The following is a 27,508-nucleotide window of genomic DNA, read 5'->3' as shown; positions in this document are numbered from 1 at the left end:
CCACTGAGTGACAGTGCCTGTATGGGGCATGAGCATCCTGAGTGCCCGCCACCTGCTGCACAGCACCAGCAGGGAACTGTGTGCCATGGAGGAGAGTCTAGGGAGTTCCCACACCTCCCTCCCTCACACCCCACAAATGCTACACACCCACATCCTCACCCCACAACCTCCCCACATATACACCCCCCACATATCCTATTGCTCCCTCCACACACCGAACACCCATCACAAATGCCCCACCACACATGCACACCCACCCCCAAACCCACCCCACACCACGCACACAATATATAAGAGCAAGACTATTTTTGAGTTATCCAGTTACCTCTATATACAGTATACAAACAAAAGTCATGAGAAATATTTTTTTGTAGTAACATTAAAATATGTTTTAGTAGGTATTTGACTTACAGCATTGGATTTAGTTTTTTCTGGTTCCAAGATGGCAAACCCCACTCCCAAAAGGGACACTTCCGGGGCAAGAGGTGGGACTTCCAGTGGCAAAGGTTAGGGATTAGGGGCAGGACTTCCGGTCCCAAGATGGTGACCAGAGAACGGGGCACTTATTAAGTGGCAAGGCTACCCTTGTGACCCTTGACAGCTCACCAAAACTTATTAAGTGGCCCTTCAGCCAGAATAATTGTCAGCCCCTGATCTAGCCCCTAATTCCCCTGGTAAGCAGTAGTGTAGCGATGGGGAGGCTGGCGGGGGGGCCATGGCCCCAGGTGCCAGCTGGTGGGTGAGGAGGTCCGGCTGGGCTGAGAGGCTGTGCTGCCTCCTGCATTGTAAGTGTGGCCCACCCACTGGCACACCAGGCTGTACGTTTGTTTACCTGTTACAGCAAGAAATTCTGGCTGGTGCCTCTCCTCCGGCATCTGGTGTGCCATGGTGTCAGTTTCCCCATGAAAGTGCCATAGGGCAGGACAGGGGGTTCCACACCCTGCTTGGATCATCCCTGGGGGTGCTTAAATGTAGGTATTGGCCCCCCAGACATCGGAGATCCACAGTACACCACTGCTGGTAAGTGCTGCTGTTAGTCACCATGACTTGTTAGCTATTACATCACTTAATGTGGCAAAAAAAAAAAGTTTTGAACCTGAAATATAACGTCTATGGATTAACCTAATGATTCTTTCCTTTACTAAGCATTAATATTAGAAGCTAGAGAAGCAGTAAAGCATTAGGTTGTAAAAAGTTTTACAGCTTATAATGATTCAGTAAGAGCAGCTATGCAGATATGAATAAGGATAGGTATTCACAAATGGTGGTATTATGCTTCCCTAAAGGAAATTTAATACAGCATAAGCCAATAGTGATGTAAGATGTAGTAAATAATGGAAAGTGTTTCTACATGTGGGTAGGAATGAGGAGGATGTAGAATTGATTACGATAAAAGCCATTTTAAATTTCTCATCTCTTTTCAGTGTTATGTTTTGGACAAGAGCTTTTTGCTAAAAGGAAATATGCAGGTAGAAATGGAAGGATTTTTTTTTCTAAGGGATTGTAAGGGAAGTTCTGAAGAACACTGCCATCTTTAGTATCTCAGATGTGCATAGTTTTGTTATAAAAAAATATTAATTGTCACAGAGAATATATTTATTTTCCTTTTCTTAAACTTGTAGTTTTACCTGAATGAAAACAAAGGGTATTTAACAGGTACACATTTAGTTAGCAGATGTGTTTCTTCCTTGCCTGAGTTGTTTGTGCAGAATTTGGAAATAACTATCTTTTTTTGAAACTGAATAGTTTCCCTTATAGTCACCAGTTAATCATAACTGTTGCAAATCTACAAGAATTGAAAGAGTGACAAAGTATTAGTCCCATAGCTTAGTTGTCTTAATATCAGAGAGAAAAATGCTGTAAATCTGTGGAAGATGATGGTTTACTAAATAGAAATTTTTTCTTTTACTCTAACTTAACAATGCAAAATATTAAATTATTTAAATCATTCACTTATCACAAACTACAACTACCAAAATATGAAGTAACCAAAACCCAAGTTTGGCTCTTCAGTGCTTACATAGGCCATGGACAGGCATTATGTTTGTGCCGGGGAGAGGTGTTTCTCTTGGCACAAAAAGGCAGCGTACAGCCATTCAAGGGATCTCTTACAAATGAGAGCTGCTTCTTCTGGAAGAAAGTTCTCTGTCTTCCAGCCAGGATGATTCTTCCCTTCTGCACTAACTCGAATGGCTGAATGTTTCTCTCCAGTGTTGAGGACACCCAGTATCCCGCTCTCTGATAGCCATCCCATGGCCGAGCTGTGAGGGAGCCCTGTGGGGCTCTGTTGTTGAGTGCTCATGCTCTGGTAGTCAGTATACAGACCCCAGGTCACCCTGGGTTTAGGCAAGGGGTTGGGGGAGGGTTATTCTCCCCAAGCTTGAACAAGTCCTGGGCATCTGCCTCTTACCCCCAGATAGAGATATGAAGGCCCAGAAAAAAAATGGAATAAAAACATTCTTTTCCAAGGACTCTTTCCTTATTTTCCCAGTGGAAAAATTGGAATTTTGGGGGAAATCTAAAAAAAAAAAAAACTCTTATGAAATATTTTTTAGAGTGATGAATGACATGCTTTTTAAGACAAGGTTTTCAAATATTGTTTATTACTGCTGCCCTTTACTCCCTCAAAATGATTTCTGATAACTATACAATATGAAGATGTTTTATGTAAGACACTACAATATTAGATCATTACAATTTGTTTGCATGGTAGACATGATACAACTCCCAAATCCAAGATGCATTTCTTCCCTCAGAGAGTGCTGCCTTCTGTACAAGAAAAGGAAGGAAGGATCCAGGGCCTCCTTTGCTTGTATATTTCTGCACTGCCTGCAGCCTTCCTTCCTCTGGTGACCTTTGATCACAGGTTTGGTGGAGATAGAGTAATATGTCCTCCTCCTGAGTCCTGACTAGGCCCCTCTACCAGGTCATCTCTCTCCTCAAAGTACTGGGAGTGGACACAGGCAGCTCCCTGCTACAGGGAAACAGGCAGCTTATTGCCCTTCTTGCTTGTGTGAAGAAACTGCTAAATTCCTGTTGTTGGTAGCAAAGCCTCAGAAGGAAAAGATATCTAACGATTTTGGTGGTGGAATGGAACCTGTCTTCTCCTGGACCCTGTGACACTGAGATCCATAGAAGTACCTAACAAACTGCCTCTAGTAACACAAAGAAGCTGAAAGTAGACTTTCTGTTTAATGAAAGGTAAGAGGTTCAATTTCATTTAGTTTGGTATATTAAACCATATTTTCAGTTAGTATATTTTCATAATTTATTTAATTCATAATGGAGTTCTTACCAATCTGATGCTTTCTTAGCAAATCACCCTGTACCCTTACCTTAGCAGTGAGGTGAGATCTGAAGGAAGGGGTGGTTCACAGTTGTCGTACTGAGGAGGGCTCCCTTCCATCAGTTACTATATTTTTCACATTCTGTAACCTAGCTGTTAAATTACCCTTTTTTTTGGCCTCAGCAACATGGTGCAACCATCTTCTAATGTATGGAAACACTTCCACACTGCAACTCCAAGTCATTCTGAAAAAACCCTTTGTTCTGCAAATACTGTTAAATTAATCATGCATTTCCAAATGCTGTCAGGATGACCAAACACATCCTTGCATGTATGAAGTGCCCTGCAGACATAAAAAAAAATCCTTCGTGTGTGAGTGAAGTAGATCATGATGACAGTGGAAGAAGCACTTGCAAACATTCTCAATCCAGCAGTCCTTCTGCTTCTGTAACATCAGCATCACAAAGTCAATACCATAGGTAAACAGATATCTCAACCAGCTGTATCCAAAAGATTCCCAATAACTTCGTTTGTAGACAAGATGATACGTGAAAAGCAAGAAAAAATTGACCAAGCGCTTGCAAGAGCAATATATGCTTCTGGGATGCCATTATCAATCACTGAAAATGCACAATGGCAAGCAGCATTTAAATTATTAAGACCATGATACCATTTGCCCAGCAGACATTCTTTGAGCAAGCCTCTTCTAGAGTCAGAATATGAACGTGTAATGCAATCTGTGCATGAAAAAATCAACAAAGCACTCTGTCTTGCGGTACTTACTGATGGGTGGACAAACTTACAGGGAGAAGGAATCATAGACTTTGTGATAACAACACCTCAACCAGTTTTTATGAAAGAATTGAAACAGGAGAGAACAGACATACCGCAGAGTATATCAGTAGTAAAATATGTGAAGTCCTAAGATGATTGGGAGTGGTAAAGTATTTGCTTTGCTGACTGACAATACAAGTAATATGAAAGCGGCATGGGAGATCATAATGGACAAATATCCACATATTACCCAGTAGGATGTGTTTCCCATGGCCTAAACTTGCTTCTTAATGATTTCATGAAGTTGGACACACTGCAAAAGATCTATAATAGAGGGGGAAATTTATAAAATATATAAAAACCTACTCACATTGTAGCTGCAATCTTTAAGAAGCAGCAGGAAAAAAAGAATGGGAAGAATAAAATGATGACACTCATACTTTGTAGTAAAACTACATGGGGTGGGTCGGTGATCTCATCTGAAAGTTTACTAAAAAGCAAAACTCTTCAGGAGTAGTCACTGAAGACCTTAAGGTAGTCCAACGCATGAGGAATACTATAGTTGGTGAAGATGTCTTCTGGGTTCAGCTGCACAACTCCCTGAAGATTCTAATGCCAATTTCTTCAGCAGTCACTGCATCTGAATCAGTCAGTGTGCTTTTATCAGCCATTCCTTACCTCATGGCCCAGATAAAATCAACTGTGTTTGACAATGTAAGTATATCTCCACTTACAAGTATGGAAGAAGGAGAAGTGAAAGACTTCATTCACAGGCCAGAGGAATTTTTTTTCCAGTCAATTCATGTTGCTGCATATCTTTTGGATCCAAGATTCAAAGGTAGAAATGTTAGTGATGATAGCCTTGCTACTGCATTTGACTGGATTATAAAACAAGCAACATACTTAGGACTTTATGTTGGCGAGGTACTTTCAAATGTTGCAGAATACAGAACGTGGTCAGGTATTTGGTTTAGGAGTGCAGTCTGGGGCTCTGCCGAGTATATTCCTTCTGCAGCATGGTGGCTGATATACAACACATCTGACTGGACTTGCTTCAAATTCCTCCATCTTCTGCAGCACGTGAAAGAAAGTAGTCTATGTTAGGAAATATAAACACCAAATCAAGAAATACACTAACCTGTGAAACAGTAGAGAAGCTTGTTTCAATCAATGCAAACCTTAAGTTTTCTGAAGTCCATGAAGATAAAAATGAAGGTTCAGAATCAGGAAATATTGATATTTCAGAAATGGAGTCTGACTCAGATTAGACAGTGAAACTTACGATGCTAATATTTCCAAGGATATATTTGATTAAGTGATATACAAGGGATTTTTTTCTGAGCTCTTTTTCTAAAAATCTGAGTTTCTTCTGTTTCTGGAGAATGCTGGCTGTATGAAAGAGGCTTTCTAAGTCCAGATAATAAAAACTTCCTTTTATTTACTACAATGTCGATGGTTTCTATTTTAAACTTTTATTTTTTTCCTAGTTTTCATGAACTGGCAACAACTAAGACATGCTTAAAAGTACCTTAGGGTGCAGCAGCTTGTGCCTCCAGCTGTAACAATAATTACTAATAATTATTTTAAATGCCTTAGTTTTATTCAAATAATAATAGGGCATTTATCCTTTTAAATTTCATAAATATACCGAACATTACAACTTTACGTGCTAGTTAAGTTATACATAATATATTTTATGTTCTTAATGTAGTAAAGTAATGTATATAGGTAAGAAAATAAATATTGCATATATTTGAATTTTTCAAAAAAAAAATGGGGGGTAGGAACACGGTTTTTTTCCATACCCTCCGAATATCCAAATATTTTACATCTCACCCCTTGCCCCTACACAGACCAGTTCCAGGGGTAATTTCTCACAGCTGGAACCATTCTGCCTCCTGCTCTATGCACTGTTCCCCCTCCCTTCCACCCCAGGCTGTCATCTCAATTTCAGTGCCATTATTTAGCATGTTTTTGCCCCAAAACTTTAATAAAAAAGCTATTACTTTCTTTTTTGGTAATCTTGTCCCTCTTGAAACTTGCTTGTGGGTCTTGCAACATAGCATCCCTTTTCTTTATCCTTCCCCTGATTCCATTTCTCCACTCTTGTAACCCTCTAGGCTAAGTATAATCTGTCAAAAAGCCCGAGGCTGAATCAGTTCAGCTTTCACAGGTTAGCTAAGCTGTATGGACTGAACCAATAAGTAAGTAAACAGACTTTCACTTTTGATTCTGGAAATGCAGCCTCATGCCTGCAGTGGCCCAGACCAGGAGCTGGGGGATGCTAGAGCACATCTCCCTGCTTGGTTGGCACAGACAGTTTGAGCCAAAGCTAGCCTTCCCATCCTGTGAGGGGTTGGTTGTGGTGGGGAAGGTGGAAAGCATCATGGGATGCTGGAGGACTGCAAGTTAACTTGAATCTGGAGGGGATCTGGAGCAGAATTTCAGTAAACTGATTTAACCTAAATCAATTGAGTCTGACACTACATTCATCCAGGGTTTTTGTAAACCGGCTTTGGCCACTTTGAAAGCAGTTTCTGTGCACTGAACTTCTGTCGTGTTACAGATTTGAACCAGTTTCTGATCACTAATACCAGTTTATGTATAACTTCCCACCAGCTCTGTTTCTCTTTCCTCTACATACCCATCTCCTTCTCCAACCAGAACAAATCCACATTCCATGTGGGTACCATCTGCTATTGCCTCCTTATCTCTGAATATATTTGTTCCCACCGTGTTTCGCTCCATGCCAATCACCTAAACCCCTTTCAAGCCACCATTTCTAAATGATTATTTCAGTTGCAATGCCTATTCCATATTCTAGAACTCTGGCAACAACTGAGTATTGTCCATAACCTTCTGAAATTTTAAAGTCCATTTTTATGTGAACCTTTCTACCATATGCTGGCAGCAGCTATAAATGCTAGGTTCTGTATGTAGGGGTTCTTTTTTAAACTGCCAAACAAAACTGGCTTGGGTATCCACCCAAGAACAGGAAAGCGAAATACCTGGGTGCCATCTGAGCAGTATTTATTCACTTACAAGCAATAAGTCTGTAAATAAAACAAGAAAAGCATTTATTACAGAGGGAGAGAGCGTGGCATTCATTTGGAAAAACACAGCAACAATAAGTCAATAGTATGCAAATAGGATGTAAATCCCATGCCTGCAATATTTTGGCAGTAGTCCTTCACATCATTTTTCCCACTTTGTAGGCTGAATGGCTAACAAATAAATATCCCTCCAGTATAACACTTTTCCAGTCCATCCATTAACACCACTTATTTGTTACTAGAGCTTAAAAAAGGCCCAGCATCTGGAGGTATATTCATATGGGTTTGCCTCCAGCCCTACAATGAGGAAAATGGCTCTTGCTTCCATTAAGAAATATCCCACTGCCATCTCTGTGTTGTCTTGCCACTGTTGTTCTGTTGCTAGCCACTACTTCAGTGATATCTCGTCTTGCCACTCTGCCTCTGGTTTACGTGATAACTCTGTTCTGCTCCTCTGTGTACCTGATAAGAGTTGCATAACACCCCTGCCATCTGTCCCACCTATCACTGGTCACAGCTCTACAGTTGCTGGGTAGCAGGTGCCTTGCTTTTGCTGCTATTGTGACCTTGTATTTCACTACCACAATAAATCAGAGTTCTACCCCCTAATCTAGCCTTAAGTGCTTTCAGCTCTTAGTGATTTTGCTGCATAGAGGGAACACCTCTTTTTTGCACTGTCTCTTCCTTTCTAGGTGGGAGCTTTATACTAGGACTCTGTGAAGCTTCAGTTGCTGATTTGATTTTGGGGAGATTTGACCCGATTCAGCAGCTGAATCTCTGAATCCAAATTGAATCAGAAGACAAATAAAAAGATCCAAATCGATTCAAAACCTCGGAATCATTTTGAAAAAGATTCGGAAGAGATTTGGCAATTCAGGCAGTCCCCACTCACCACTGCAGGGAGCTGTACCCAGACTCTGTGCCAGTAAGTAGGGGGTGGGGAGGAGAAGGTTGGAAAAGGGGAGAAGGGCCCATGGGGGGACCTCTGCCAAGCCCCATCCCCTGCCTGCTCCCCCAGCCTCCCTGAGCACTCCCTGATCCCCACCTGCTCTCCCAGCACCATCAATAGCTGCCCTGCCTGGCCCCAGCATCCTACCACTTAAAAAAAAAAAAAAAAAAAAAAAAAAAGTCCCGCACTCACTGGTTGCTACAGAGGCCATTGGGGTGTCTGGGGGGCTTGTGGCAGAGCCCCCCCCACAGTGCAGGGTTGTGGGGGGCAGCGGGTATTGCCCCCACTCTTAGCAGCAGCCAGTGAAGGTGGGTTTTTTTGTTTATTTTGGGGGGGTTTTAAGTGCCAGGATGCCAGGCCCGGGCAGGGCAGCCACTAACGGATCTGGAAGAGCTGGTAGGGGATGGGACCTGTTCGATTTGGAGATTCGTCTGATCCAGAAGCAGCCAAATCACCAAATCAGATTTGGCCAAATCAGTTTGGGACAGTGATTGGAATCACCAAATCGAATCACTGTCCCCCAAGTCAGCTGAGTCCAAAGCAAATACTAGCCACTTCGCACAGGCCTGCTCTATACCTCTGCTACCTAGGGGGGAAACTCAGTGAAATCCAGTCAGCTTTGTTTTTTAAGCTCTGCTGGTCAGTAAGGGGGAGGATTCAAACCCTGAAACTGCCTTCTAATGGTAAGATAAGAGAACCTTGCCTTTTAACTTCTTCACTTAGTAGGCATGCCTGGCTTTTGGCTCATTCCCCTATTACCCAAAATGGCAGGAGTAGATGGCAGGAGTGTTATGCAACTCTATCAGGTTAGGTTGAGAATACCCCCCCTTCTCTCCCCTTCACTCAGGGCATATTTAGATACAAGTCTGTTACCCCTTTGTTCACACCATGATGATGGGGACATTTCCTCCTGCATGTAAGATCAGTAAATATAAATCCAAATGAGTATTTGTATTGGCATTTCCTATGTAAATGAAGTTCACCAATAAATTATACAGGAGTTCCGTCTTTTTGACATCCCAGCTAAAGGCTTTACATATGTTTTGAGAACCAATTTCAGTGGTAATGTAAATGGTAGTGTAATTTCCATATCAAGAAACAACCAATGTAACTTGCCAAGAAGAGGGAAGGGCAGCAAAAACAATCAGTTGGAGAGTCCCTGCCCTGCTCCCTAGATGTGCAAGTTTGCAGTAATACTGATCTTTTGTGTCTGTGTCAAATAAGTATTTGGCTGTGTAGGATATTAGTTTCAGTTTTCTTAAATTGTATATCACACAGTCTTACACCAAGTTTAGCCATAATTTTTTCTGTTTAGATGTGTCATTTTCATGACCAAATAGGCAGATAAAGAGCAAGCTTATACATTCTTTGTTTACTTGTTCATATACTATACCTTTTGATGTCATATTACATGAATAGGAAAACTGTTATATAAATTAAAAAACTGCATAGCCTTTGCTTAACTATTAAGTAAAGGCTTTGCAGCCATAAACTTTCTTAGTACTTTTTTGCTGTTTGGAGGAGTATGCGTAACTAAAAGCTAATGAGTGTAAGAGAGGTTGACAACTTTGGTTTTGTTCCTGATTTGCTGTCAAAGCACCTTTAGCATGTTAAAAAATGGAGAGGAATTAGTTTCATCCTTAGGCTAAGCAATAGTTCTAGGGCTAAATCCTTCACTTAGTAGCTTTACACCAACTGCTCCTCAACTAAACATCTAACTGGATGGTGTTGCCATATAAACCTAGTTCAGTGAATGGCCAGAACTTGGATTTGAGTGCGATGGGGGTACCTTGAATATCAGTTATCAGCTGCATGATTCTGAGAAGGTTGCTTATCAGCGAATTTATGTGAATGAGTTTGCAAAAATTTAATCCAACTTGTGATATTTAAATTTTGTTTGTAAATTTTGAGATAGTTTGGTTCTTCAAGGGTGTGCTTGTATATGTATAGATGCCTATGGTCTTTGCTGTCAGTAATGTAGTATGGCATGACTGTAAAGAAGTAGTAAGTAGTATCACAAACACTTTAATACTCTTTTTATATGTATATTTTTTAGTACACATTTTGGAACTTTGTACCGAAGAACTTGTTTGAGCAATTCAGAAGAATAGCTAACTTTTATTTTCTCATCATTTTTCTTGTTCAGGTAAGCCATTCCCATTTCTTTAATAATTTACACACCTTCTAGAAAAATATTTTTGGAAGAGGTTTAACAACCCCCCCAACTGTTTTCAGACTCACCACTTTGATGACAGGGAGAAATAGATCAGTAGTCAGCAACATTGCTGATAAATTAAAAACAAGCTCTTTAACACATGTACTAATATCAGTCCAACCTGGGGGAAAATGGTACAGTTGTTACAATCTGATGATTAATGTGTCATAAAATGTGGGTTTTGAAAATTTGTATTGAACAGCTGCTTAACGGATGTACTCCTGCAGTTGAATTGGGGAAGGGTTATGGGTACTATTTAGAAGTGCCACCTCCATAGTTGGCATGTTGATGAAGTTCATTACAACTGATATAGTCTCAATGTGTATGGAGAAAGTTCCAGCTAAAAGTAGTCTGCCCGAATCAATGTGGACTAACAGATTAATATAGGGGCACTAATATGATCATTGTCTAATATGACATATTTGAGTAATTGGAGGCTGTCATTTTTTAGGCTTCATAATTCTACACCTTTCCTTACTATAACATGCACTAAATGTAACAGAGATACATTAAGTTTGAACAAAAGACTCTTGCAGGAGTTTGCTTGCTTATTTGTCTGGATAGCTACAAGCAATAGTGATACAGATTCTTGGAACAGTATTGAGAGATAAGGATTTTGGGACCAGAACATGGAACAGTTTTGATTTTGACCTGGAACCCTATGTCTGATTTGCTTTTTTACCTCTAATTGCAAAAGTTCTCAGTAGTTTTGTGGAGTTTTTTCTTTGATGAGAGCTATGATGACAGCATGCGTGGGTCTGCTTTAACTGCCAACAATTACCAGATAATTTACCTTCTAAAGCAGCCACTATCTTAATTGCAGTTAGTGTAACCTTTATTTATTGAGCACTTGAAGAAACAGGTGAGCACTCCAGCCCACATATTTTAACTTTTTAAATTAGTGAAGTGTTTACTAGAACTTAACAGTTCTTCCAAATTACAAACAAGCTTTCAGATTAAAGAAAAGTCTTAGGAATAATCTATTAGGTTACCTACCCTGTACAGGGGAGGAGGTCTGGGTACATTGGTACTTTTATTGAATTTTTTATAGAGGTGCACCGATAAATTGATCCGATATTGGATAGGCACCAATATAAAGAAAATGAACTGTATCGGAAATCAACCTGATGTTGGCGATAAATGCCCATGCATGCATGCAGCTGCAGCACAGCACATAGACAGCGAGATGCACAGTCTGGCAACTTGGAGAGCTGTGTGCAGCTGGTAAGTCTGTTGTGGGTTGGGCGGGCAGATCAAGGCTCTCTGTGGTGAGGGAGAGAGTGGAGCTGGGGTTGGGGCAGGGGCTAAGGCAGGCACTGCCCAGCTGGGGTAGGGCAGGACACAGGATGGAGCTGCAGCTTGTCCAGGAAGTGTGGGGAGAGTGGGGTGGCTCCTGCCACTGCACACACCCCAGGAGAGCATGGTGGGGGCATATGCCCCTGGATCTATGCAGGATGCAGGCAGGATGGGCTGCAGCTGCGGGCTGGGGCTGGGGTTGCGCTGGGCTCTTCCCAGTATATGGGGGCTGGGGCAGGAGCTGGGCCAGGGTGGTGCTCGGGTTGGGCGGTGATAGCTCTGGGGGAGCAGTGAGGGGGCTACAGCAAAATTTGGGGCGGCTGCAGCCCCCTCCCAGCACTGCCGCTGCCCACCCTGAGCACAGCTCCAGCCCAGTCCTTGCCCCTCCCCTTCACATGCCAGGAAGAGCCCAGCACGGCCCCGGCCCCAGGCTGCAACTGCAGCCCACCCCACCCATGTCACACAAATCCAGGGACACACATCCCCTGTGCCCTCCCATGATGTGCACAGTGGTGGGAGCCTCTCTGCACCCCCGCATCAGCTGTGACTCCATCCTACACCCACCCCGCCCCTGCTCGGCCATGCCTACCCTAGCCCCAACCCCAGCCCCACTCTCTCCCTCACCATGGGGGGCGTTGATCTGCCCCCCCACACCTCTTCCCTTGCACTTCCCCTTTTACCACACCAGACTTACCAGCTGCACGCAGCTTTATTGGAAATTGGATCAGCATCAACCATTATGCCTCCTTAAAAATCGGCTATCGGCCCTCAAAATCTCTATTGGTGAACTCCTAATTTTTAATGTTCAGAGTACCACATGGTTATTATTAGCCAATCATCTCATAATGCAACTATGTAAATATTATCTACATTTTAGATATAGGGAAAATTAAGGCAAATAAGTGATTTGCTCACAGTTACACATAGTAAGCTAGGAGCAGAATTCTGGACTTCCTGTTCTCACCATTAGGCTTATTCCCTCTTATCTGGTTTCATTAAAGAATTCTTCTACCAAAAAATTCTGAAGAAGTGTGAAGGGTGGGAATCAGAAAAGCAGGCCATAGACATTTCCAGAAGTCTAGCTTATATGCTCTTGCTTAACTGAATACATCTGTACATAAATAGATGGATGTGTTTACATACATTTCTAAACACAGAGCAAAAGGAACATATTTTTATAAAGACAAATTACATTTATTTCTCAGTGTATTTAATTTTTTTTAATAGTAAGCTTCCATATATGTGGTTATACTAGTCTATTTTTAAATACAATCCAAATGTTTTGCTTGGAAAAATGAATATTGTTGTATAAATTTATGTAAACAGTTTGATTTGGTGGGGGGCTTTTTGTGTTGCAGTTAATTATTGATACACCAACCAGTCCGGTAACAAGTGGACTTCCATTGTTGTTTGTCATCACTGTAACAGCTATCAAGCAGGTGAGAATTTTCTGAACAAAAATGTAAAATTGAAAGTTGCACAAATGTGTTATGTTAGAATTCCTTTCTTTCTTAACTTTTCCTGTTACTTTGGCTTAGGGTATAGGGAAAAGGAAAAGTCTTTTTTATTTTTTGCATTCTCTGAGAACCTAATTTTTTTATTCTTTGACTCTGTGGTGTATTATGCACAATGCTGTTGTTTTAAAAACTTTGGCTTTCATTTATTCAACAAAACCTTCAAAATGTTTCATAATATAATTTTGTATTCGTTGTCACTGTGTGCCAAGGAATAGTTTACCCAGTTGAATCAACTGAACTTTAAATTAGTTCACAAATATTTATTCAGCATGTTAGTCTGAGGTCAGGCAAAAGGCAGGGCAATGTGGCATCTTAGTTTCTAAGGTGCTACTCTGTGTTATGACAACGAAAATGCATAGGTGCAGAATATCAGAATTAAGTTATGGAACAAAACCATGATTCTTATTTGTGAGGAAATGTCATTGATAGTGTTACAGTATGTACAGTCTGCTTTACATTATTCCCACAAGAAGGGCATTCAAGGTTATTGTGTATTAATTTTTGCTAAAGTTCATTGCCAGTTTATAATAAAACACTTATGGACCTTTTAAATAATTGCTGATTGCACAATATAAGAATCCCTCAAATTTAATTAAAAAATGATTCTGTGTAACTTAAAATAATAATGAAGTGGATACTTGCCATATAATGTATTGGGATCCTCCATAACAAAGGTTGGGGTATTCAAATAGAATAACATTTATGCTCATATGGACTTGTATTGGTCTGGCCTGACATTTTTTCTGATTTCAAATTAGCATTAATTTAAGGGAATGGATTATGGCAATTTGTTGTTTCATGACCCCATTTCTTCAGTGGTGTCAGTTAATACAAACTGCTGGCCCTGTGAAATCCCACTGAAACTCCAAAAAACCATATGTGAACATAAAGATCAATCTTAAATCAAGGATATCTTCAGTATATTGGGGCCTAAATGAATGTAGCTTTACCATGAAGTTTCTATTTCTTTTTGTCTAATCAGTTCAGACTGATGGCTTTTCCTTCTGTAGATCTGCTGTGCAGGATGTTAATACTATAAAGATACTAGAATTTCAGATGAGTTAAACATGCCCAACCTGTCCTTTTTCAAACACTCAGGCCATGTCCAGGCATGAGTGAGCATTTGGTTCCCCAGGGACAACTAGCAGTGGCATACCTTGTGCCACTGCTGGTTGTCCCTGGGGAACAGCTGTGCCATGTGAGCTCTGGCTCACGGCAAATTACTTTGGGTGAGATAGGGGAAGCTGGGACCATTAGTGGGCTGGCCCCAGCAGCCCTACCTGGGGTCCATTACATTAATACTTTTACATCTACATCAGTTCTCTTTTCACTTCTCTATTCACTTTTTACTTCTGTTTACTTCTCTATTCACTTCTGGATGCAGTGCATATTGTTGATATTGTTTTATGCTGGGATTTTCAAAAGTGCTTAAGAAAAATTTTTTTGTTGAATTTCAGTGACATTTAAGCATCTTGGAATCCCTCTCAAAAATCTCAGTCTTAAACACCAAGTAGCATAGGTCCTGAGTGTCCAAAGAATCATCCCTTTCTTAATTGTAAATATTAACATAGTTATAATGGACGAAAGGGCTTCCTTTTGAGTTGAAGGTCATGCATCCTGTAATTTTCTTTGCCTGATGTTGAAAAGAAGTCTGAGGAGTCTGAGTGCTAGTGACACTTGTTTACTTGGGCCTTGACATGTTATATCATTTTTTTAAATTTGTGCATACATTCCCAGATATGTAATGAGTGTGTTTCTAGAAAGTCAAAGATAAAAACAGCTGAGAAATGAATTTCCTAAAAAAAGCTGAAAACCTATGCTTAAATAAAGAGTGGTAAGTTGTGACATGCATTGTTGGTAGCTGTTGCTTTTTTTCCAGTTGCAATTCATCACAAACAGTGTGCTGAATTCTGCCTCTGGATGTATAGCATCAGTTGCCTCATATCTAGAGATTTCCAGGAAATTTAAAGCAAAAGACTTGCTTAGGTCTGCTCTTTGTTTAAATGCCAATTCCACCATCTGGTTTTTTGCCCATAAAGGGATTGACACAATAGAAATTTGGAGGGTAGAAACTTTCTCCCAAAACAATTTATCCATTATTTTTTTGCCACTTTAACATGAATAAGCTAGTTAAACAAGTGATATTTATGTGTTTGTATAATATGGCTATAAAAACTTGGAAGAATTGTTCCCATCAGATCAGTCATTTTTATATTTACCCTGTTGCATATCATGAACTAGTGAAATAGTTAGCAACCAAAATAAGCACTAGTCTTCAAGGTCTTTGTCAATTTATACCTGACCATTGGTGTGCTGTTTTTAAGCCCAACACTAGTCTCCCCAGTGTGCAATTCAACTTGATCATGGAACCTCTGAGCCCAGTAATCCCAAATCTGTTCTCCTTCTTCTTTGTTCTAAACATCCATTCTGATAGATCAGTGGTTTTCAAATTTCCTAATGTCACAGAACCCTTTCCTATTGCTGCTTCTGTTGTGGAGCTCCTACCCCTGTCCTAAAGAATGACATGGGTCAGGGTGACCTGGCCTGGCAATGACATCACGCTGCCTTCCAGCCGGCTCTGCCATTACCCCCAATTTCTTTGTGGAAGCCAGATGACCTATCGCAAAACCCCAAGATTCTGTGGAACACAGTTTGAAAACCACTGTTGTAGACATACTTCTGAGCACATGTGAAGCAAGGTGAGATAAAGAACACTCCCTGTTCTTCAGAGACCAAGAACGTCCCTTCATTTTTTCACTGCTCTGCTCACTCCATTGGATTGCTTTCACTCACATTATTAACACACATATTGCTTCCTTTCATGTTATTAACACACATTTAATTTTCCGAATAGTAAATTGTTCATGGTTTTATTTTTATTATTTTATCATTATTTCATTTTTAGTAATGAATTTTTTTTATTATTCTTGTAAAATAGATCTGATCTGAAACTTCAAAGTAAAGTTCACATCACTATGTTTTCTTAACTTTATTCCATTCCATTTCACTGTTTTCTAGGGTTATGAAGATTGGCTTAGACATAAAGCAGACAATGCAATGAACCAATGCCCTGTTCATTTCATTCAGCATGGCAAACTGGTTAGAAAGCAAAGCCGAAAATTAAGAGTAAGTAACAACTATTACCAAATACTTTTTAGGGGGTTAGGCTTTAGTTCCCTTCCCCACCCCAAATTAGACAAAAATATAAGCACAAGTTTGCAGTATTCATAATATAAACATGAAAATCCAAACTAGAAAAAATTGATTACACTTGAATAAAATGTTTTAGAAAGTTTTAAAACTCTTTCTTCGTAGCTTCGCTAGGCTCTGCACTTAGCATGTGCCTTTCATTTTCCAATTGATAAAATCTGTTCTTCGCATCAACTTTCATTCATTGTTTGTCTTCCGTTCTCATCCACATTGTTGGTGTTTTCAGTAGGACAGCAATAAAGATGATCAAGGCAGACCCTCTTGATTCAGTTTTAAGGAACAATCCATGGATTATTTCCAATTCTTGTAAAAATGATAGAGCCCAAAATATAACTTTTCATACATTACTAGCCACTCTTTGGAGATGAAGGGTTTACACCTTTGTCCCCTGTATTTATGATAATTTGGGGTTATTATCAGAATCCATGTAAATGTCTGTGAGCAAAATAACTTGGCCTTCTGATTTATTTTTCAGAACCTCACAGATTTAGATGATTGATATTCCAAGCAAAGTGGGGAGGGTTGTTTTGGTTTTTTTATTTGTTTGCTTCTGTTTTTGTTTTAGTACTTCCTGTGGTGACATAACCAACTCTGAAGTTTTCTTTGAAGAGTGCCTGAGACATCCATTTGGGCATTATTATCTCTTCATTAGTCTTTTGAGTAACTTGAAAATTGAGAACATGCATATTTAATGTTAAATCTGTGGTATCAGTCTCTGCCACTGCAGTGGTGGCAGGCACTGTTTCCTTAGAGCAGCAGTGACTCTGTGGCACTTAACTGCAGTAAGCAGAACTGCAGTCCCAAACCCTAGATGGGCTACAGTTTTGCCTCTCCGCGGGCTGTTAGAGTGCCAGATGCTTTCCCTCCTTCTATCTTGAAGACAGAGAATGGAGAGCACAGCGCTATGGGATGCTGCAGGACCAAGAGACCCCCTGTAGTTCTGTATGTAACTGAATAGATAAGCATACTAAAACCCTGCCCTACAAAGGAGTTTCTGTTTAAAACAGGAACATTTTGGTGATAGATCCACCATCTTTGTGGCACTACAGACAGCCTGAATGCTTTCTGTATCACTCTAAGGGAGAATATAGCAATGCACATGTAATGTGTGTCCAAGGCCTAAATTATCACCTTTTCACTTCCTTCATCTTCCCTTTACTGCTTTTGACATAGCTGTTTTTAGGGACTAATTTACAAAAGAGCCCTTGGCAAAAAGCCCTGAGAGATATTTTAAATAAAGGAAATCTGTACAGTTAACTGGCTAAAATGTTACGACCTGTTTTTATATAGGAGGTCACACCGTGTAGTCCCTTCTGGCCTAAAAATATATGAACCTATGAAACGTGATCAAAATAAAAAAACAAAACCCTGAAAACAAGAAGAAAAATTAAACAATTAAAAGGAAAAATTATTTTTCATCAGGGCATTAGCAAATGGCATGGATGAGCTTAAATTTTTGGTTGGCAGACTGCTTCTATCAGGGTTTCTATTTCTTTTATATTTTATATTCCTTATTGAATTAATCCTTGACCTTCAGTTTAGATTATTAATTCCTATTCTGGTAGGCTCTTGTCACTAGAAATTGCTACATCAGCTCAAGTAATAGGTTTTTCTTTGGCTTTAAAAAAAAAATCCCTAATGCAGGAGTGGGCAAAATAGTGGATCTGGCCAGCAGCTGGACTCCATTTCCCAGCAGCCCCTGCCTCTTGCTGCAGATGGTTTCCATAGAAACCCCAGGAGTGATCGTGTGGGGCCAGGGTTTCCATGGAGACCAAACCCAGCAGCACTTACAGGGCCCTGGGCAGGGAGCTGCTTCAGAGCTGGGGCTGGGATCTTGCAGTGGTCACAGCATAGTGTGGAGTTGGGGCACAGCTGTGATCCACTGCCTGTATGTCCCTGCCCTGGGGTGTGCAGGGGGCAGATTGCAGCTCTGCCCTGGCTCTGGACTACATTGTCACTGCTGCAAGATCCCAGCTGCTGACCAGCTCCCCACCCAGCTGCATGTCCAACCAGCGCTGCTGAGGCCAGTCTTCATAGAAACTCTGGCCCTGCACTGCCATGGCACAACCGCTCCTGGAGTCTCCATGGAAACTGGCCACAGTGACACAGGCAGGGGCTTCTGGGAAATGGATTCTACTGTGGGCCCAGTCCAGTCCATGGGTTGGACTTTGCCTGCCTTTGCCCTAATGGCATGGCTTGTAGAGTGAACCTTGTTAGAATCACTAATAATAAGTTCTGGTTTGTAACTCTCAAAAGTTAGGATACTCTTCATTTTCATAAACCGCCTTTGGAATTTTACTTTACAGTGTGCAGGTACATGAAGTGGCCAGCTAGAACAACCATTTGAGTTGTACTTGTTCATGCCTTAGTTTTATTGCCACAGGTATCAAGCTTATATCCTCAGTAGAATTTAGTTCTTCTTTGGCAGTGACTAATCAAATGAGTTTTGGAGCAGTGTTTAGCTTCATAGATTTACTTCTAAGAAAAGTGTAAAAGACCTATTGAAGGCAATTCAAAAACTTAAGGCTTTTTGGATTCACTGATGAAAAAGAAAGGTAGTAACACAGATTGTAGCCTTGTGACAACCAAACAGAATGGAAGAAGCAAGGGTTTTAGATTAATTAGACCTCAGTACAAACACAAGTCAATGGTAATATGCCTCACTGTAGCACCCTGTTTTGTATGGAGATTCCTGTTTCAGGCAGTGTCATTGAAGTCTCAGTTCTTTAGTAATAGAATATTTAGGAAATGGAGGACAACTTAAGGTTGACTCCTACTAGACCTCTGGCAGATGTTATAATTAAGGCACTATAAATAGTAAACCTGTCACACATTAATAGCACAACAAAACAGAAAACTGGCCACAAAAATATTCCACAAAGGATGTATAATATTTTCATGGCTTATTTCCATCATATCCTAAATTGAACATGTGGCAGGGTAACCAAAGACGACTCAAGACTCTGGTGTAGTTCCTGGCTCCAGGACCCCAATGGAGTCTAAGAAAAATAGAAAATGAGGGTTGGAAGGGACCTCAGGTGGTCATCTAGTCCAACCCACTGCTCAAAGCAGGACCAGCTCCAGCTAAATCATTCCAGCCACAGCTTTGTTGAGCTGGGCCTTAAAAACCTCCAAAGATGGAAACCACCTTTTTAGGTAACCTGTTCTAGTGTTTCACCGCCTCCTAGTGAGAAAGTTTTTCCTAATATCCAACCTAAACCTCCCTTCCAGCAATGTGAGACCCTTGTTCTTTCATCTGTCACCACTGCGAACAGTCTGGCTTCATCCTATTTAGAACCCCCCTCAGGTAGCTGAAGGCTGTTGTTAAATCTCTCCTTAGTCTCTCTTCTGCAGACTAAATAAGCCTGGTTCCGTCAGGCTCTCCTCGTAAGTCCCAGCCCTCTAACCATTGTATTGTCTTCCACTGGAATCTCTCCAACTTGTCCACACCCTTTCTATACTGGGGGCTCAAAACTGGATACAGTACTCCAGATGCGGTCACACCAGTGCAGAATATAGGGGAATCATCAATTCCCCCAATCTACTAGCAGCTGGCCTACTATTGCAACCCAGTATGGTGTTGGACTTCTTGGCAAGAAGGGCACACTGCTGACTCATATCCAGCTTATTGTTCACTGTAACCCCCAAGTCCTCTTCTGCAGAGCTTCTGCTTAATCAGTTGGTCCCAAGCCTGTAGCAGTGCATGGGATTGTTCTGTCCTAAAGTCTTGACGTGGCCCCAGTGTGGTCCAGGGGCTAAAACTGACCATCAGCAGGACCGCTTTCAACTTGCTGGTGCAGGAGGATGGGAGCATTATTCCAGACGCCTCTTGGACTTCAGACTCCTCCAGACTCCAAATTCTGATTCCAAAAAAATGCCATTCATGCTCTGATTGTTGGAATCTGAGATCATGTCCCATTATGCCATTAAATGAATGTGTGCCAGTGGCCCTAGTGGCAGAGGGGGTTCAATTCTTTCAACTTTCTGCCAGTGATCACTACTCCTTGATGGATTTTGTTCTTGGACTGTGGACAAAAGGCCTTTTTTCTCTACTATCTCTATTTTAAGAGTACTCTTGAAGACCAAATAAGACTATATAGTATGTTTTTTGATTCTTAGTCCTCTTAGCTCTGCCATTTCAGCATCCACTTCAGTTGGTGTCATGCCTGGATATCTCTTTGAAATAAGTGATTAAATCTTACGTTTGTGAGTCTTATGGTCTGGTTTTTGGCATTATATTTTCAAAATTTTCAATACTTCCTTCTGATTAAGGATAACTTTACTTCTGAGTAGAATAGCTTTTCTATATGTGCTCTCAACAAAGATAGCAATCTTCTGATGTCAGCTGTTCCATTTTTTATGTGCCTATTATCTTTCATTCTTACTTGTCTGTGAATGCCGTAGTTTAATGGATTAGTTTATCTTGTGGACTGCCTTATTAATTCTCCAAAGGAGGATTTTCTACTAGTTTTTTGCTTCCTACTGTGAAGAGAATTTGAAGGGTCTCTTTAAGCGGGTGATGTTCCAAGTCCTCCCCTAATAAACATACACATTCTGTGTGTAATCTAAATTTAGTTCTTCCTGCCTTCCTGCCTCTGGACACATTTCTGCCTTTTGTCTTTAATAGTATTTCTAATACTATTTCAGCTTAAACGGTCAAAACCTAGTTGCTCATGGGTTTTTTCCCCCCTACAAAGTATTTCTGCTTTGCCCCTGCTATAGCCTCGGTGGAGGTAATTGAATGCATACATTTAATATGACTCAGCGGTGATTCCATGATACTTTATGCAGGACTTGTACATACATCTGTTACCAGCTGGAGAGTTTTCTTTGGTGACAGAGAAAATTATGAAAGTCCAAACAAAATGCAAGGTGTTCTAATAATTCATCTGTAGGCTGGATGTCTTGTACCTCTTGGTGATTTGCTTCAAAGCCATTTCCCAACATCATTTAATTTCTTCCTGGTAAAGATCTCACATTGGGAAGGTTTATTATAATTTATGTCAAGATTTCCCATTCCTACTGACTTCAGAACTCAAACTTCTCTCTCCTTGTGGACTGTGATAACCGAACACTAGTCCATTCTTTTACAGGGTTCCTGCTGCATCCTAGTGCAAGTTCTTTTTCAAGCTAATATTGGTCTTAATGGGTCTTAACAGCAAGCTGTTTAGCTTGAAGGGCCCTTGTTGACAAAATTATAACCATCTAGGCATTTTGATTGTTTTGGTTTACTTGACCTGGCATGGGATGTGGGAACCTGCAGTCCTAAATGGTCAAATGGCTTACTCTGCTTTTGTTGTGAGCATGACTTGTAAAACCTGTAGTCCAGGAGGCATTCAAACATGTTTCGCCATCCAGGTTCTCTCTTGCTCTATGTAGCTTAAAAATGTGGACAGAACTTGTCATTAGCACCTTCCCCCACCTACTTCGAAGAGTGCAGATGGCGGACCTTGGCCAAACTGCCTACAAACAGAAGGCGTCTGCTGCCTCATTCACCTTCTGATTAGGCATTTGATCCCTGACTCTGGTCCCTAAATCTGTGAGATTAATTAACCAGAAGCAGGTGGCTGAGAAAGCTACTATCTTCCTAAACCTGGAAAGCCTGAGACTTTATCATCTGGTAAGAACATAGTACACTCACATATGCGTATACTGTCTAAACAAATCTCTCTATTTTGAGGCCTGAGCTGGTAATTAGCAGGCCTCATCCCTCAGTACTTCTAGAATAAAAAGGAGGACCACAGGCTTCTCAAAGTGAAAATCAGTGCATGTAATTTCTTAAATTAAAAGTTTGCTTTAAAAATCCCTTTGGGAAAAAGATGTTCAGTCTTGAGGCTGAACTAAATTCTTTGTGCTTTACAGAAGCCTAATTTTGAGACTGCAATTGTGTTCCTTTAAAAATCTTGAACAGTAGGTCTGTATTTGGCTGGTAGGTCAGTGAGCTGACAGCACTTGCCAACCTGTCCTTCTCCTCTCTTTCACTAGGGAAGTAAGTTCTATAATGTTCCTTTCCTTTTTTTCCTTTAACAAACCTCATAGTGAATTCTGCCCAGTCAGAATGTTCAGTCTTGGATCCCTTCTGAGTAATGAAACCCCACTGTTTGTTAGAAACACACTTTCAAATAATCTTATTTGCAGTGCTCTTTACCACCACTACCTGTGACTGTCTTGCAATTTTTAGTGACACATTTTTTGTTTAGCTTTTTACTACCAACTAGTAAACACTTCTCAATTCCATTCATCATTCCCTAATTCCAGGGCCTCAAGTAACTCCTGCCATTTTGTGGGATGTCTCTGAATTACCATTACACTTTTTAAGAAAATTGTTAATATAATAAAAGGATTGAGAATTTTAAGGTGGATAAGTAAAGTTTTCCACCAAAACCTGATTCTAGCATTCTGTTATAAATTATTTTTTACCCTTGTCACCAAGATCAGGCTAAAGTATCTGAATTGTCACATTGTCAGCTCTCATTGTAAACACTCCTGCTTTGTTTCTTTTTAAGAATTTAAAATTTAAATTGAACAAAGGCTTTTTTTAGGTTCAAAAATAGTCTGTTCTTTCTCAAAAATATAAGTAAAGCTCTTTTCCTACATTTTATTTTCAAAAAAAGTTTGACCTAATACTTCAAAATATCTTTTGTCTTTTTCCAAATGACCTTTTAGGGAATCTTTTGGGAGCCAACATGAATATAAGTAGGGCTGAAATATTTAAGCAGCTTTTCAAATATTTTGCCAGTTTCAAGTAGATATGCGTAATCAATGCATGCTTTGTAAAGCAGGCAGGGTCCAAATGGTACTTTTGAAATGGTGCATTGGCCCAATAAGTGCTTTGCAAAGCTGACTATGACCAGATGTATCCAAAATGGTCCAAATATAAGTGTTCATTATTAGAGGAATTTCAGGGAGCGCACTGTGTGGACAGGTAGTTTTAGGTGGAAGGTACAGAAAAGGAGAAGTAGTATGAGGGATAAAATATCTAGTAAGGGAGTGGGAGACAAGAAGCCACATAAGAGGCTGTCTGAAAAACACTGGGTTATATCCCTGCCAGGCCCTTGGGATCTGCTGTCACTGAACAAATCTGAAACATTCTGAAAACTGAAGTACACTCCTTGGCAAAAACATTTATGGATAGTTAGTTAGTGCTGAAATAAAGCATTTGAGCCCCAAAAAATTAAGAGGTTGTGGTTTTTCTCAGAAGCAAATGTTAAGTAGACTCCTACCTTGCAATTTTCAGCTTTACAGGCACCCAAATTGCTTCAAAATATACAAATATACTAATGCAGATGGAAACTAAGTAGATTCTTTAACTCTTTTCTCAATCTGGCAAACTGGGATACATTTTTTCCAAGATTTATCTAAACTGTCTTGATTTATTTTATATGTTGCCATTATTGTTGATTATCCAAATATTTTTGTATAATTAGAATTGGCTACCTGCTACCAGATTAGGGCTATCAAAATTCAGTCTTTGTAACTTCATATCACTGTTATGAAACTGATTGGGACCTCATTAAATCAATTTAGCAAGAAATAAATGACATGAAAAGCACAGTGGGAAGTTCTTCAGACATAGGCATTTTGACAAGATAAAATAGGAGACAAAAGAAAACCATATTCGTCAGAGTTTGTCGAAAACAAAACCTTATTTTATGATGAAAATCGTCATTGAAACTGATATTTTGACAAAAAATGATTACGTTCTAGCCCCTTCACATTCTTCAGTCATTAAATTAGAATTTCAACAATATCTGGATGTTTTTGCAAAAAATAGTGCTTGTTCATACTATGTGACTAATAGCATGCCTTCAGGGTCTGTAGAAGTATTAGTTGTGGTTATATAAATTTGAATTAATTTTCTTGACATCACTATTGGAAGGAAGTTTTAATGAAACTTTTTTGTAGAAGTTTGTCCCTTTGACATAGAAAAACTTGAATTCTTTCAGTCTGATCTAGTTACCACAACTCAATCTTCATATATATATCCTCAGGAGCCAATTATAGTGGGTCATGCACAGTTGAGCGATGCAGTCAGACCACTGCATCATGTTTCTTACACTGACTCATTCTGTAACCTACCTATATTGCAGCCCAGGGGTGGCAGCTGTATCACATGTGCCACAAGTGACATGGGCAGCCTATGTGACACGTGGCAGATTGGGAAGGAGACAGGGACAGGTAGCACAGCACAAGATAGGATAGGAAGCAGACAGCAAAGGAACAGACTGGGCAGGTAGCAGAAAGCAGAACTGTTGTTTGGGAAAGGGAAGGAGATTGGAGTATTACTTGGAGAGGGTCCTGCACTAATTTGTGGCCTGCCTGCCAAAAGGATTTGTCCCCACTGTTGTAATTGATGTGTTAACCAGTAAAATAGGATTAGCAGCCTATCTGTCTTCAGAGAATGTTGTAAGGATTAAGCAGATAATGGTTTTGAAGTGCTTTGAGATCTTTAGAGGGTAGATATTTTTCAATAAAAGCACTAGGTATTACTGTGGCATGTACTCCTCTTTGCAACTTGTCTCTGTGGATCCAAGCTGGTGAAGCCTTGTTTCATTTACGTCAATGGGAGTTTAGCCCCAGGCTTTAAAATGGCCAGGGTTTCATCCTTGGAATCTGAAGTTTCAAGTTTTTTAAAAATGATAAATGTTTTATTTTCTTTTTTTTCATAGGTTGGAGATATTGTGATGGTAAAAGAAGATGAAACATTCCCATGTGACTTAATATTTCTATCAAGTAGTCGAGGGGATGGAACATGTTTTGTTACAACTGCTAGTTTGGATGGTGAATCTAGTCATAAAGTAATAAAATACTATATATTTTCTTTTTAAAATAGAGGTGGTCCTTAGTTTTTCGCATCGAGTACAGTAACATCCTGCATATCTATATAAAAAGGATACAGATTTCTGTAGGTTAATAAGGATTCTTTAGCATTACGTTATTTTTTTAAGTTTTCAAACTAGTGCTTGCTTATATCCAGAGATCCAGGTTTTCTGTTTCCCACGGAAAAATGGAGAAGAATGCAGATTTTTCCTTTTACCCAAGAAAAATGCGGATTTTTTATTTTAGCAGAGGCATGTGGATTTTGCTCTCTTGAAAAAGTTCTCTGCAGGCTGGCAGAATCTGAGCCCACAGCAGGTAGTCCACATCCATCCCTGCCCCCACCCTGCATGCAGATCTAGGGGCATTCCCCTACCCTGCTGGGAGTGTGCACAGCAGCGGGGGGCTGGCTCCACCCCCTGCCTAAGCCTGTAGCGGGCAGCCTGCACTCACCTCCCCTGCCACAGGCTCCACTCCAGCTGTGAAATCTGTGGGGCAAGCTGAGTCAGGCTTCCCACTTGGGCTGCAGCAACCAAGGCTCAAGCACTGCTGCAGGGGGTGGGAGTTTGTGGCGAGGGGGTGAGGAGCAGCAGCAGGGCTGGGGTGCTGTGGTTTGGGAGTGAGGGGCCTGGACCTGTCTTGGTGAGTGAAAGGGACAGAGGGAGCTCTTATTTTCCACGATAAGATACACAAATACCAAAATTTATAGTTATTTAGAATTTATTTTATTATAGTGATTGAGGCACTAGTAGGCTTCCAAATTGCTTTAAAATGGTAAATATATCAATAAAACATTGTGTTCAGTTGATAGATATATAGAAAGAGAACAGTGTTTTGTTTTAATTGTGGATTTGGGGTTTTTTGTCAGAATCTGTGCTTTTTTTATAAGGGAAAACCAGGATCCCTGCTTATATCTGTATTTTTGCCAGGGCTTAAGATAGGCACACAGGTTGCAGAGTTGTGTCTTTTTAATACACTTGTAGAACTCAGACTTCAGGAATTAGGAATATGAAAGGTCAGGTATACTTGGATGTGCCTATTATGAAGTACAAATCTTGGTGTAAAAGCTTATTAAAAAACAAATACATTTTACTTATAATTTATGATACGAAGGGTAGAGGACCATCCAGATATTTTTTACATTTATGAATTGTCTGTCTGTTATGGCAAGCAGAGGAAAATCTCAGGTCAGGGTATGCATTTGGATGCATTTATAATGAAAATCAATATTACAAGGCTCTAACAGCCTAATGCAGAAATATAAATAATATATTGACTCTGAGAGCCTTTTTCAGTGTGACAAACTCAATATGTATGTGTTCTGTTTAGGGGAGAGGCATAGCCCTCTAAGCTACATCTGCAGGATAATATCTTGGTTAGTATATATGCCACAATTTTATAGTTAGTTTAGTTTTTTTTCCTCATTCATTCCAGACTTATTATGCTGTTCAAGATACAAAAGCATTTCGTACCGAACAAGAAATTGATGCACTTCATGCTACCATTGAATGTGAACAACCTCAGCCTGACCTTTATAAGTAAGAAAATCATTTGTATCTTTATAACGTTAGCATATGCCGTTGTGGTATCCTGTAAACAAGCTACAAAATGATGCTATTGAACAGATCTTGTCAGTTCAGATCTAGCCCAGATTTTAAATGTTAAATTAAGCTTTTGTAAAACAAGTTTGAAGAAAAAAAGTACGGTAAAATAGTTGCTTCTGTGAGTTACTGTTCTTGTATATAGGTTGTGTTCACGCTCCACTTACCTAAAACCAGTGTTTTTCTCAGAAGTGCGTGCTTATGCGACAGGTACACTATAACTATCTCCATGCATTATTTCAAGGTTCTAACAGCACTCTAGTTGTTTCACCCCATCTTGGATTGAGACAGTGCAAGCCAAGAGGACTTAGCTTTACTTTGTACTTGGCTGGATGGTATATAGCTGGTAGCTTGCTAGTATTGTTTTAATAATTTGGTATTTATATAGAATTAAGAGTAGCTTACATGAGGAGTATAGAGATCATTTTCCTTAGCTCTTTCCTTCACATGCTTTCTCTGTAAGAACTGTATTCTTCCATAGTCTCCAAACTTAAGAATTGTGTGATCTGTTTGTATCCCTTCCGTGTAAAAAAACAATGACAGCATTTGCTTGACATACTTCAAGACCTACATCTCTCTGAAGTAGAAGTGGTCAACTTGTGGCATAGGCAGCCTCTGCGTGGTATGTGGCAAATCAGGGTGACAGATGAAGCAGGGTGCAGAAAGTAGAGCAGCAGATCAGGCAGAGAGCACATGGCAGAGAGCAGAAAGCTAAGGCAGATTGAGTAAGGGAAAGATATTGGAGTGGCATTTGGGGAGGGTATGGGCTAATTTGTGACAAGCCTTCCTC

General features: G+C 40.2%; 1 protein-coding gene across 4 annotated transcripts in view; it reads left to right on the top strand.

The window, feature by feature from the left end:
* Positions 1-27,508, top strand: part of ATP11A (ATPase phospholipid transporting 11A) — a 228,783-nt gene that overhangs the window by 130,572 nt on the left and 70,703 nt on the right. For 3 of the 4 annotated variants that reach the window (XM_019529644.1, XM_019529647.1, XM_019529648.1), the window contains exons 3-7: positions 10,119-10,208; positions 12,932-13,012; positions 16,109-16,216; positions 24,970-25,098; positions 26,552-26,655. In XM_019529644.1, the coding sequence (XP_019385189.1) occupies positions 10,119-10,208; positions 12,932-13,012; positions 16,109-16,216; positions 24,970-25,098; positions 26,552-26,655 (512 nt within the window). The remainder of the gene's footprint in view (positions 1-10,118; positions 10,209-12,931; positions 13,013-16,108; positions 16,217-24,969; positions 25,099-26,551; positions 26,656-27,508) is intronic. The other variant, XM_019529645.1, reaches the window with a different exon arrangement.

This window comes from Crocodylus porosus, unplaced genomic scaffold, assembly GCF_001723895.1.
Source record: "Crocodylus porosus isolate Cpor-Errol unplaced genomic scaffold, CroPor_comp1, whole genome shotgun sequence".
Lineage (NCBI taxonomy): Eukaryota > Metazoa > Chordata > Crocodylia > Crocodylidae > Crocodylus > Crocodylus porosus.
This window is presented reverse-complemented; position numbering and strand designations above follow the sequence as displayed.